Source organism: Aplidium turbinatum, chromosome 8 (assembly GCF_918807975.1).
Source record: "Aplidium turbinatum chromosome 8, kaAplTurb1.1, whole genome shotgun sequence".
Classification (NCBI taxonomy): Eukaryota; Metazoa; Chordata; class Ascidiacea; order Aplousobranchia; family Polyclinidae; genus Aplidium; species Aplidium turbinatum.
Window position 1 is genome coordinate 31016146 of NC_137479.1, and position 12910 is coordinate 31029055.

The 12910-nt window shown below is 38.0% G+C and overlaps 1 protein-coding gene across 1 annotated transcript; it reads left to right on the top strand.

Moving 5' to 3' along the window:
• The first annotated feature begins 47 nt into the window (after window positions 1–47).
• Window positions 48–12764, top strand: LOC145775652 (protein FAM81A-like). Its single transcript, XM_082586980.1, has 9 exons — window positions 48–173; window positions 765–858; window positions 1409–1546; window positions 1863–1966; window positions 8487–8616; window positions 9261–9374; window positions 9878–10006; window positions 10414–10544; window positions 11004–12764. The coding sequence occupies exons 1-9, from the start codon at window positions 118–120 to the stop codon at window positions 11191–11193; spliced, it is 1086 nt and encodes a 361-aa protein (XP_082443106.1). The 5' UTR covers window positions 48–117; the 3' UTR covers window positions 11194–12764.
• Window positions 12765–12910: the final 146 nt, after the last annotated feature.

Below are 12910 nucleotides of genomic sequence, written 5' to 3' on the forward strand. Positions count from 1 at the left end.
ATGTTTTTTAAAAAGAAACTATCAGTCTATTACAATGATGTTTATAGGTGGTTTCCAGCATTACTATTGCTCTAGGCTGGCATATGCAATTGCTTTGCTGATATACTGCTTAAAATTATGTCAGATATTTCTGATCAGTATATTGGAGATCGACCTAAATTGATTGTTAAAAGGTAGGCCTTAACTTTCTGTTGTTATATATAGTTTCATGTAAGTAAACTATTCAGACTGCTTTTTGCGCTTTGTATCTGGTACCTTAAATTGTAGGAGTTGGTATACAAGTCTTTGCCCTGGTCAAAAATACCACAACGTCATATATTAGAATGACCAAAAATATAGGGTGAAACTACTTTACCTTTGCTTTAGTGTTTATATACTTCACCCTGTATGTTTTGATCCATTCCAATCTTTAACATATATTCACATCATAGTATTTATGACCAAGGTGGAAACTTGTATACCAGCTCCTAATTGTACTTCTTTGTATAAGAGCAACAATTTGCAAATCAAATAGTTTTTTTTTTATAGTACCAGTATTTGTATTCAGCAATCAGCATCCTCTCCCAATCGATACGCTGGCATATTCCTTACAGATAAATGATTTTCAGATTTATCAATAGTAAGGCCATTATTTATTCATCATTGATTACATGAAGAACCTTAACGATATCTACATAATTAATAGAATGAAAATAAAGAATTACTTAAAATTTGAAGAAATTCAAATAATTTGGACTTTTTGTTGTGTTTGTTGAAATTTGCAGGTCTTCTGTGGAACGACGTCGAATGAATGATCTTGAAGATCGAGTGTTCCAGCAAGAAAAAACCACTCATGCCCTTATAGAAAGAGCTTACGATGTAAGATATACATGTATCAAGATAACTGCTAGAATAGGTTGCTTATTTATGCTTCGTTTTTAATCTGATGCTTCTCAACTTGATATAAACAACACAGTCAGTTTATCGGATAGATATGATCTGATTCAGCTATCATTAATTCAATTCAAAACATCAAGTTTTGTTCTGTAATCCGCACCAGTAATTGAATAAACATGTTTCATCATTTCTTTAATAGCGTTTATAAATTATGGAAACTTTTCTACCAATCTTGGGCATGATATTAATGTATGGGCTTATGGAGTAGATGGCAGTTCAATCAGCAGATTCCAATCGAATGAACTTGTTGAGTTATGTTTTATTCTAATTTATTTTCCCATTTGTTGGTTTCAGTGATCACCCAATGATTGAGTGATTGATTGGTGTTTGATATAATAAGCAAAGATAAGCAATTTTAAGATAAAACATGACCACTTGATGTGATGGCCTCTCATGCTTTCTGTGATCTTTTTGTTGTCATTGAGATAGAAAAAGAGTGAAAAGAAAACTCTCAAAACCATTTTTTTTTCAGTTAAAAGAAAAACTTAGCAACAAAATACAACCTTCTGGTATGGATGTAGCATTACAGCAGTTGTGGCATGAGCATATCCGGACAATCACCAGCACAGTGAAGCAGCTGAGCAGAGACCTTGATGCCGTTAAATATGAGGTAAATTATTGACTGCCAAAACATCAATTTTTGTCTATGGGTTATGCCAAAAATTTTAGTATTTCTAAACAACTTTTTGACAGTAGACTACCACATTTTAGTAGCTTAATGAATTTAAAGTTTGTTCGTTTTGTGTGAGACGTTCGGCAAGGGTCAAGAAACAAGGTACCTGAATTTAATAAACAAACATACTGTGGTTGCGTCAAGATAGATGTATGTTTCGTTTTATATTTTGTACAGTAGCAAAGGTTACGGCTTTACCAAAAGCAATGCATCATGCATTGCGTCAATTTACATGTGAGGTATCTTTTACTAGCTTTCACTGCGTGACTCACAAGCGCAAGACACCACTTTTCAAACAAAAAGTGTGGAGCAATTGGCACAGGCCGGGATGTCAGACTTACGTGGGAGGGTGGTGAGGTTCGGATCTCTTGTTTTTTTTCATATTTTATATACTCTTTTAATGTAGTCGATTGTTTGTGTGCAAAGTGTCCCTTTGAGGTGACAAAACATTTGACTTGAAAATTATGACATGTCTACTGTCTAGTCACCATCATCTATTTTTCCCATCATCAATGGGTGAGATGCGGCCCTTGTCCTTCTTGCAGCCTCTTCGCCATGCTTCCTGGTTGGGATCCATTCTGTACGGATTTCTTACTCTCATGTCTTCTTTCAACAACTTTAGTTATTTCTTCTTTAGTCTTCTGATTTACTTTTCCTGAACAGAAGTTATTTTTGCAACATCTTGAGCTTTTTGTCATCACTCATTCATTCTAAATAATCATACCAACACAGACTGCGGCTTCTGTGAAGTTTTCGTATGTTGTCCGCTTTAGCCAGCTAGACTGTTAGAGGATACTTTCGTTCCTAAAGCTTGTTCTTCAGGATTGTTCCACATATCATTGGGAACATTTTTATTTTTTCTATTCTAGATTTATTTTCAATTTGAGCTTAACCTATTTGTCAGCTCCGTAGCACGATGTGCTTCTTGCACATGTCTTACACACAATGTCTTTCATTCTGTGAGTGAAGTTATCGAAATAAAACGCAAAAAAATCATGATCTCAAGCAGAGTGGAAACCCGCTATCAGTTTTATTAACCTCGTTTCGCTAATTACTTACTTTTAAAGCATTGACAACGACAAAGTGTTTTCTCTTCTGTTTTTTATCGAAAGTGTTTGTAGTCTTTTATTGAATAGAGTAGGCTAGATACTTGAGTAAAGGTCGAGATGTTCGCAAGTGATTTTCACCTCAAAAAAAAACAGGTTCAACTAACACAGGACATGCTGTTGTCTCCAGCTCGGCAGTTTTCAAAATGAACGCACTAAAAATCATTGTCGACGTAGATTACGGAGTGTGAAATCGCGTCGGCCTAAGTAAAAGTTTTGAATACGTTTATTTGCAGTGGTTCAAACTTAATTTTCAAATTCAATGATTTTTTGTCAATTCTAAACTTCATGCATTTGTTGAGTAATATGCAAAGCTCACGAGGCAAAACCGAAAGAGCTGTTTTAAGAGATCATTTTTTTATTTTTGCGTGTAGGATATAATCGTTCTTATTAGTACGTAACATTCCATGATCGTTAAGTCGATGTCAAACCTTAGCGGCCGCATAAAACAATGATGCTAGGTTAGCTAGGTGATAATAGCGGTAAGAGACGTCGTTAATGCTGGCAATATCTGCGACCAAGACCATTAACCACCTTTTCTTTTATCGGTTTTCGATTTAATTCTCACACATTGCGAAGAAAACAATGCGTTCTGTTGAATCATAATTGTCTCACATCGGGAAGACCTCGTTCGTTGAAAATAGCGCGTCTAATTTAGCTGGTTTACTGAATATTGCCGTGAATAGTTACGTGACTATTCCAGCAGCGTAAGTTACTCTACCATCTGCTTTAAATTTCCATGCCGTATGAGAAAGCCAAGCGATCAGCTGCTGTTTTGCGGGCAAGAGCAACGTAGGCTTTTCTTGCTTTCGGCATTCTTTAAGTCCGTTTAAATTATCTAAATCTCTTTCGCGAAGTGTTTTATCTTTAAAACACCACTTGTAATCACCATTTTTGTTGCCCCTCAACCATAAATTTACGGGGGGCGCCGCCCCCCGGCCCCCCCGGAAGTCGGCGCGTATGAGCTTTCTTTCACACAAAATCCCAGGCACTTTCTTGATCCATGCAGCTCTCACTTAAAACATCTCCTGGTAGCAGAATTTTTCAACCAATTTTCGTTTATCTGTCAAATATGGTTTTGATGGTAACAACAAAATAATAGTTGGTTCAAATTTGCTACACAGCTTCTCATTTTCATGCTTTCTGTTACTTTTGGAAGAAGTGTGACTAAGGGTGAGTGGAACGACTAGAATGTATAATTGAAACTGATTGCCATTGATAGATTGCCATAGTTTACAATGTCAGTGTTCATTTTTCTTTTGGACAGCATAGTTTTCTTTGTTGGCATATTGCTGTTATCAAAACTAATATCTTTTGTACGAAAACAGTGTTGATATATCTTCTATATTGTAAACAATATTGGCTTTGTCGAGACGGCTATCAAAACAGAAAGGAATATTGTTTGCTGCCCAGCTGTTGTTCTACCACGGACAACGCTCACACAAACGTGATAGTTCTCGCGGCTTGGTGAAAACATATTATTGCATATTAATTTTAATTGTTGCGTTTCTTTTGTCAACGCTTTTATGATACTGTGTTACTTCTATTTCTCTCAGCATTTGCGATTCAACTTGGTTTGATTTGATTTGTAGCTAAGATAACTATCATCCAGTGCAACAACAGACGTGCCTGTACATCTTGTGATATCTAGGCTTACGCCCTGTTGGTCTGGTTGGTGATTTAGATTAAGTGGACGGGAAGGCAAGGAAGCCAATCTTCTTTTCCACCTTCAGGCATGTCACAAAGTGTCCTACAAAAGACACAGCCGCATTAGGCTGGCGCAAAATCTCGAAAAAAATTTTTTTTTCTTTTAAACTTTTCGTCAGTTTGGAATATTGTTCCTTTTGGTAAATGTATCTCCTACACCAAATTTCACAAAAATATATTAACGTTTGACCCTGGTTCACCTGGTTTGAATTTTTTCAAAATATCGAATTTTTGCTTATCCCCGAAACTGCTCACCCGCTATCTTCCAATGCACTCTAGCAACTTAATGGACACAATAAGAGGCAGTAACACAAACTTGTAGCAAGCAAAGTGGTTTAATTAGCAACTTCATGAACACTGACACCTGTATAACTCTCAAAATATCGAATTCTACCACATTTCAGACATGATTTTCTTTGTGCACCCTTCACCGTAGTAAATATATACTGCTTTCAGTTTCTTGAATCATTTGACGATGTTTATCGATTTTCACAGGCCAACAAAACTTTTTTTTTATATAAAGACAGGCATTTTAAGGTCATTTTAAGGTATTTCGAGGGCCCTTATTCTGAAAATGCACTAAGTTTTCTCGAATTGGCTCTAGTTGTTGAGTTACAGCAAAACTATTTTTTTCGTAATTTTGAGGCTATAGATTTAACGCCGTGTCGTTTACTACATAGACAAAACTGGAAGTAATCCCAGGCACATTTCTGAGTTGTATAAACGCTATTTGGAACCAATCACGTTGATTACAACCCAAACAAACAGCTATTTAACGTTTACTGGCCTAGTAACAATCAAAATATGATGTGAAGTAAGCCTGAGGATACAAGATGTAGAATATATAACTTTCGTTTTGCATTAATATATTTGTTGACTTCAACAGTATCAGACTTACTAAGTAAGCTACTAAGTACAAACAAAATGCATACATTGTTTTGCTTACCGTAACAAACTAGACAAATAAGCAAAACAAAGCTATCGATGAACAAACGCAACTCTTTATTATGATTGGCCTACTGAGCAACACCCTATCAAGGTATGAAGGCCATCTATATAATTACAGAATACAAAGTTATGTTATTCAGTAAAGTAGCTGCTTAGAATTTTATCCTTGCTGCGGAAGAACGTAATCTCGGCCTTGGAGTCAAGAATGCCATGTTGATCGAGATGAGGAGCCAAGATTCCAGCTACTACTTTTGATAACTAAATCTCTACTACAGTAGGTGGTAGAAATGGTTTTGAGAAAAAAACTTGACCTTGCTCCAAAACACTACTGAAGGTATTGAGGTTACTCTCAGTCATGCCCGTTTTCCTATTGTTTCAAGCAAATCACCACTTGAAACTAGAGAGGGCAAACAAAAAACAGAAATAGCAACGTCCACTGCCTTGCACACTCCATGTAAACATAATGTTCCAACTTCCTTCGAACATCCTCACCGTGCAGAAGTATCAATTTTCATAGTGATGCCATGGCACTCTGAACTTCTTAGCCTTGAGCCCAGAAGCGGGTTTGCGTGCAATGTTTGCATACTTTATAGGAGTAACCCAGGACTTATCTTGATCACCCAGCTTCATGTCAAAGTAATAATAATGCTTGTTTTTATATAGCGCTGTATCTATCGCAGAATGCGTTGCTCCTCTGCGTTGCCTCATGCAGCAAAATATATCTGGGTTGTTTGTACAGCATCCTACTTGTCAAAGGCATATTTTATTAGCCTATATGCCATTTATTTAGCCTATAGACCAGAAAAAAACTTCTTGCAGCAAAGACTTGGCCTTAGCAAAGGCTTTAGAATAAAATTTCATTTGTACAGTATCCATTTCAGTAGGCCTACCTATTCAATATACAGCTGCATTCATAAACACATGACTTTCGGGTTATTGTTTTTGTGATGTAGGCCTACTGATTCACAACTGTTTTCATTGAATATTTATGTCTCCCTTACGTTAAACACAGTTCATTTCAACCTTTGCTTGCGTTTTGAACTTTCCTGCAATCAGGGATATCTAGAGAAGGGGATATGAAGGCTTTTAATATGTCTGACAATAGAAGGGCTTCTGTTTATCGTAAATAATCTCTGTTTACCGTAAACTGACAATTGGCACTGTTAGTAGTTTAATAACTCTTGTTATGATAACATGCATTGCGCTATCAGCATCAAGCCTGGATACTCACTGCACGCTCATGGTTACTTGTTAATTCAACTACCCGTTTATTTGCTTTAAATCTGGCTTAATGCAAAGACTTTGTTAAGAAAAACAGCTAACTTGTAACTTTTCAACTGTCTTTCTAAACAAGAATTCTTTAAATATGCTCTATGTAACATTTACTAACTGTCATCTGTAGCTGACTGTACCAGTTGCTAGGGATGGGCAACATAGAATTTCGAATAGTTGCAATCCGAATATCTAATTATTCGAATTGAAATGACATTTCGAATCGAATTTTCCAAACCGAAATTAATAAATCCCCTTTTCCGACTACCAAAATTTTTTATCGATTTTTCGCTGATCAATTACATTCGGCTCAGCGATAGCTCTTCGCTCTAGCGAAAACGGCTAGCCAGCTCTCTAACAGTGCGGTTTGTGGACGTCGGAAGACCCTTGTGCTGTGGATTTGCATTTATTTTTATCGTACGAAGCATGGAGCACAATTCAACTCTGGATGAGGCTACCGCTACACCTAGTGTCGGAAGTTCCACAACAATGCAGCAATGAAATGGATGATAGCTCCTGTGTTGAAGCGACAAATACTTTAGCATCTAGTAACGACGACAATGAACAGCTTTCAGCTGCCGAGGAAATCCGATCGTACCTTAAGGCAAAAGTGCCAAACAGCGATGCAAGACTGCAAGTGAATGGTGGAACAAAAATAAAAAAAAGTTCCTGCTGTGGTTTGATCTTGCCAGAAAGTATTTACTATTCAGCCACTCCTGCATCGCAACAAAGACTTACTCTCCTAGGCAGTTACTGTTGTTTTTCGTTTCGTTGCCACTTTTCAATTATGCGTCTTCAATAAAACCACGATAAAAACAAAGCTTTTTGACATTTTCTGAAATTAAAAAAGATTATTCTAGAATAGGTATTCGAAATTCTAAATTCGAAAAATTATTCTAGAATAATTCTAGAATAGTTTATTCTTCTATTTTGCCCATCCCTACCAGTTGCACAACAAAACTTTCTGCAATTGTGAAAAGAACTGCATGTTTTACGCACTACAAACTTCCGCCCTGGTAGTGTCATAAGAATAAGGCAATCGATGTGAGCCTTCGCATCCCCTTCTTTAGATATCCCTGCCTGCAATATGAACCAATTGAACTAGACAAGTGGAACTATGACATCATAATGGTAAACAGGGCTGAAAATAAGTGATTTGCAAATTGAGAGCTTTTGAGAAACGATTTCAAAAATATTTTCCTTGTCGAATATCTCGAAAACTAAAGCCAATTCGAAAAAACTAAGTGCATTTTCGGAATCAGGTGCCCTGAAATACTCTATAATGACTCTCATCTTTTGTGCCAAATTTTTTTTGTTGGTCTGTGTTATAAATTCACTGACTGCGAAAAGGCTGTAAAATCAACTAAAATGACACTAAAAGCATGCACTATTAGTGACTCTCAGACTAGGAGTAGGGTGAAGATGTTCCATGTGGAAGGTAACAGAGGAAGTGACGTCAAAATCACGTGGTCAAATTTTGAGAAATCCCCTCTTCAGATATTGCTAAACCACTTCGAAATTTACTAATTTTTCAGAAAAATTCAGAATTTCTCCTTGGGTGAACCAGGGTCAAAGGTCAAAACCCAACAAAAATTTTTGGTTTACAAATATCAGTGAGCAAAATGGAACATTATTCCAAACTGACAAAAAATTTAAAGAACATCAAGGAAAATGAGCCACCCTAAGCCGGATGCTCTTGAGTGGTATCGAACCGGTGCTCCTTCGACGGTCGCAACATGCTCTCACCACTCGCATGTCTGAGTTGGTACTGCATGACCGGCTGCGGGCATACTAATGAAATCCACAAGTTTACATAACCAAGAGGTATTGAATCTTGCTTGCAGATGTGACACTTCCATTGCAAGACTGGCACAAGATGTCCGCAGCACTGGAGCCACGTCACAATTAGAAACAGAGCGTTTGAGGCAAGCCTACGATGCTAACAAGAGCAAGGCTGAACAGATGGAACAGCAGGTTGGCCTGAAAGATGCAACGACTAGATACTAAACTGATTTTATTTTGTGGTGTTTCCACAATTTAGAAGAATTTTGCCTTAGAGATAACGCTGCATAAAATAATTATCTTTAATAAATTACCAAAGACAGGCAGGACACAACAATACAACAGGGTTGAGCAATACAACAACAATACAATCATAGATTCCTGATAAGGGCTTAAGTTAAGCCGAAAAACATTCCACTGTTAATACTATTTGTAAATATGTAAAATATACTGCTATAATGCACCACCATGTTGTATTGTTGTGTCGTGCCTGTCTTTGGTACAAGAAAGCAAACTCTCTCCCGAAACTATAAAAAATAAATTATTAGCATAAATAATAATTTAAAGGTCTAAGGTAGTTACAAGCAGGGCTGTGGAGTCGAAGGGATTTGACGTGTCTGGAGTTGGCCATTTATAAATCGAGGAGTCGGAGTGGTGTATTTTTCTCCCAAATTCACAGCCATGGTTGAAAGAGTAAATAAATTACAATATATGTAATAATTTGTTTTTATGACATGTACTGTAACTTCCTCAATTACGACTGTGAAGAAACGTTATCTAAATGTAATATTATGTTGATGACAAGATCTTAACTTAGATTCCAACATCTTCCACAGTTGAGTGAGCTGACAAAGAGGATGGACCGGCTAGCTACAGACCATGAAGGAAAGATCCAGACCATCCAAGGATCAAGCAGCATCCAGATGGAGGAAATCGATTCCAGGATCAAAGTGTGTCCGAGATCCGTATTATAAGAATTCGCTTTGAGTGTTCAATCGTGGGAATGTCCCGACCGAGACGCTTCCACAGAATCTCAATTTATTAGATTGCCTGCAGGCTTGTAAAATTCTTCATATTCAATCTAATAAAAAAGTTAAGCCCAAAATGTGGAACTTAACTCATGTTCAGCAAACGTTTCGAAAACTGAACTGTTTTCATCTTTAGTACTAGGCCTACTGAAAAAAAAAAAAACTTTTACAATTCAACAATTTCAAATCTCACCGCTTCCAATTCAGCAACCTCAGCTGTCGATTCAACAATTCAGAAATTTTAATTCAACAAATTATGTGGAATTTAAAACAAATGACAGATCCCGGCATGAAATCGAGAGCATTGCTGCTTGTCCGTCTTGGACATTAACTGTCCAGTTAGTTGGAAGATAAACTGTCGAGCTTTTCCAAACTCCTTGATGTAAGTTGCATCTCGTGGTGGATCATGATTTATTGACATCCAGCGCATCCTGGAAGACATCCGGATGACGGTGGAGAGCAACAAGAGATGGGCTGAAAACGAACGTCTGCGAATCGAACAGCAACTCATGCAAATTGTCGAACTCAACTCATCGATATCTCAAAGCAAGCAGGTAGCAATGATGGAATGACGCTTCATATTTCATTTGTTATTTTGCTGTTGAGATTACCTCATCATCTGGCAAACATGCCGTTTATCCAATGTTGCGTTCAGTAGGCACTGAGTTGTGGTGGGGTGTTGTCTGCTGCATGGTCGAGTGGTGAGAGGCTTGATACGGCGCTCGAATGGACGCTGGTTCGACTCTGCTCATGAGTATGTGGCTGTGTCTTTGTCTAACTACTTACCAGCGTACCTGAAAGTGGATACGAATATTGGCTAACAAAATGAAGTACATTATAAACGTCTCTCAAACAGTGAAGCCAGTAGTGGCGATGAGACAGTTTGTGTCACCGCTGTGTGGTACAGATAGCTGAATTACTTAAATACTTTTTCTTACGTTGTTATATTTGTATTTGCCAGGAAAGTTTTGAGGGAAAGATCATGGACCGCATAGAATCCTTACAACGATCAGTTGAAGATTGCAAGGAAGAGTGCAGGAGATGCAAGGAGGAGTTGAAAGAGAAAGCATCGAAGTCCGAGACCGCGCAGAGGTGAGTGACGCAACTCGTTGTTGATTGTTTCATAACAATCCTGGTGACTGTGCGGTCAGCCCCTGCTTCGACATTTGTGTGCGATGGTTATTGCGTGCGCTGTCTTTGTATTGTACAGACCACTCTGTCTGCACAACTTTGCATCGTTCATACATTTCACTGTAAGTGGTTGCTATCGGAATATTTCACTTGAGCTAATAATTTGTTGTATCACTAATAAAGTAAGTTTCCCAACTTCAATCAGCTTAGTCTTGCGTCTCTTCTAAACCCATTTAAAGTTTGAAACATATGCAAGCCCACCAAGTGAACTCCAACAAAGTTGCCCCTCCGAGGTAATTCAGAATCGTTTGATTTTGAGTCCCAAAACAATTTCGTAAAAGAAAACTTTTCTCAGCATTCAGCACCGATTTGAGCAAACTTTCCAGGCATGATAGAGATTGATTACATCTACCTCCGCAGGCTCGACAAGATGGCGGTTACCATGGACACTGAACTGATGAGGCTGAAAAGCGAGTACCGCGACGGCTTCGAGTCGGTCAAGGAAAGCATCAACACGACCAACCGGTTGGTCAATGGAAAGGTTAAGCTGGTCAAGGACGAACTAACCAGGGATATTTCAAACGTTAAAAAGATGATAGTTTTGATTTAATCTACAGCGAATATGTGATTTAAACATTTAATTGATGTAATTTTTTTTTCACTTTTTACCACGTAACTACTTTTGACATTCCATCCCGTGCGCGATTCGTTATCTATGCTTATGACGTAACAGGGTTCTCAGTGGCGTCATGATGATGATGTTTTTCGTCTGAAATTGTCATGACGTTGTTACATCTAGGTGACGTCAAAGTAGCGTGATGTCAGTATCCTCTGTGTCTTCCAGTGCTGATCATTCTTTTTCGTTAGCTCCAAGCACACTGGAGGGTATTCTATGCAAGCAAATTGTCTATCCACATCAAGGCGAAGACCGCGTTTTGTGGCTATATTTGAATCACAAGAATGATGTAAATAAAACAGCAGCATATTGAAAGTCTGAACAAACTGTGCTTTTGTTTTTGCCTGGTGGCAAGTAGCCCAGCCTTCCACGAACCCTCTGACCAAGCGACCGATTCAACACATGGTCATTGGTCAACATCACGTCTAGGTAGCTTATCTACTATCGCGTGACCTGCAGTCAAGGTTATTGAAGAATATTTAATAATACCGTACTTTAATTTCGTACTTGCTTTATCTGTTGCTGAATTACTATCAATTTTTAATCAGTTTTTGCGAAAACAATTTGCTGTCACCCGCCGTAGTAACAAGTTAGAAAACTATTTTAAAGTTATTTTTGATATTTTAACAGCGAATATTTATGCTAAATCGTTGCAAAATGGTGAAATGTCTGTTGTAATACCAGTATCATAATCAACACACTTCTCACAAGTATGCTCGTATGAGAATATATCGTTCTACAGGCCACCTGTTCGTTACTTCTATGCTAGCGTGAGATGAAAGTTGAACTTCAACCAAACTTTGACACGGCTCGCACCAACCAAGATATTTAACTTGAAGAAGTGATTTGATTTAGTGAACTGAGTTGATTTCTTAGTTTTTAATGCAATTACGTTGTAAATTGTGCTTCCCTTACCTCGGCTGCATGCCGTCCCAACTGTGCCTTTGTGGGTGGATGTGTTCATCCAGGGGCGTTGAGATGCTGATGTGGGCCCGGTACTAATGATATTCCCGGTCCCCAAAAACAAAACACCAATGCCAAGTTCTTCCTGTTCCTTCTGAAAAGGTTTCGGGCCCCTAAAATTATCCCGGGTCCAAAAATAACCTCTGCCGATGCTACTGGGTTCATCATGGACACACGAGTGCGATTGTAGCGTGAGATAAATATGATTAGTTCGGCGTTTCATCGAAAAAAAAGTATGATTTGGTCACAAGATCTTGAGACGATTAATGGCATCCTTTGCATCTAGTGAGATCAACAGCTTCCTCTATCGATATCGCCACAACGCACTGATTGCTACTCAAAGTAGCCTATTTGTGATTGGACAGATTCCAAAGAGTGTTGTCCCGCTTGGTTCATTTTAGCTACGCAAAACAGGTCTACGAGTGACTGACGTTTATCCAAGGCGTTGTGTGTGTTACATTTAATATTTACAATAAACTTCGCTCTTACTCTAAAAAGTTTTATTCGTTTGTTCACTGTACATGACAAATAAATGAAGGACATCAGGGTGTGTAGTTTGGTTTATGTCCAGCACTGTTTTTAAGAGTTAACGTTTTTGAAGATTTGAACCTTTGACATCAAGATCGACAACTTGAAGTGCTTGTACAGTAACTTAGTTGAAGAAACAGCTACATTTGCTGTGCGCTAC

Bases quoted from the DNA above. Each gene is read 5' to 3' on its own strand.
- LOC145775652 (XM_082586980.1), top strand. From the start codon at position 118: ATGTCAGATATTTCTGATCAGTATATTGGAGATCGACCTAAATTGATT. The intron at 1,547-1,862 runs GTAAATTATTGA...ATCTTTTACTAG, and splicing joins TTGATGCCGTTAAATATGAG to CTTTCACTGCGTGACTCACA. The intron at 10,007-10,413 runs GTAGCAATGATG...TGTATTTGCCAG, and splicing joins CGATATCTCAAAGCAAGCAG to GAAAGTTTTGAGGGAAAGAT.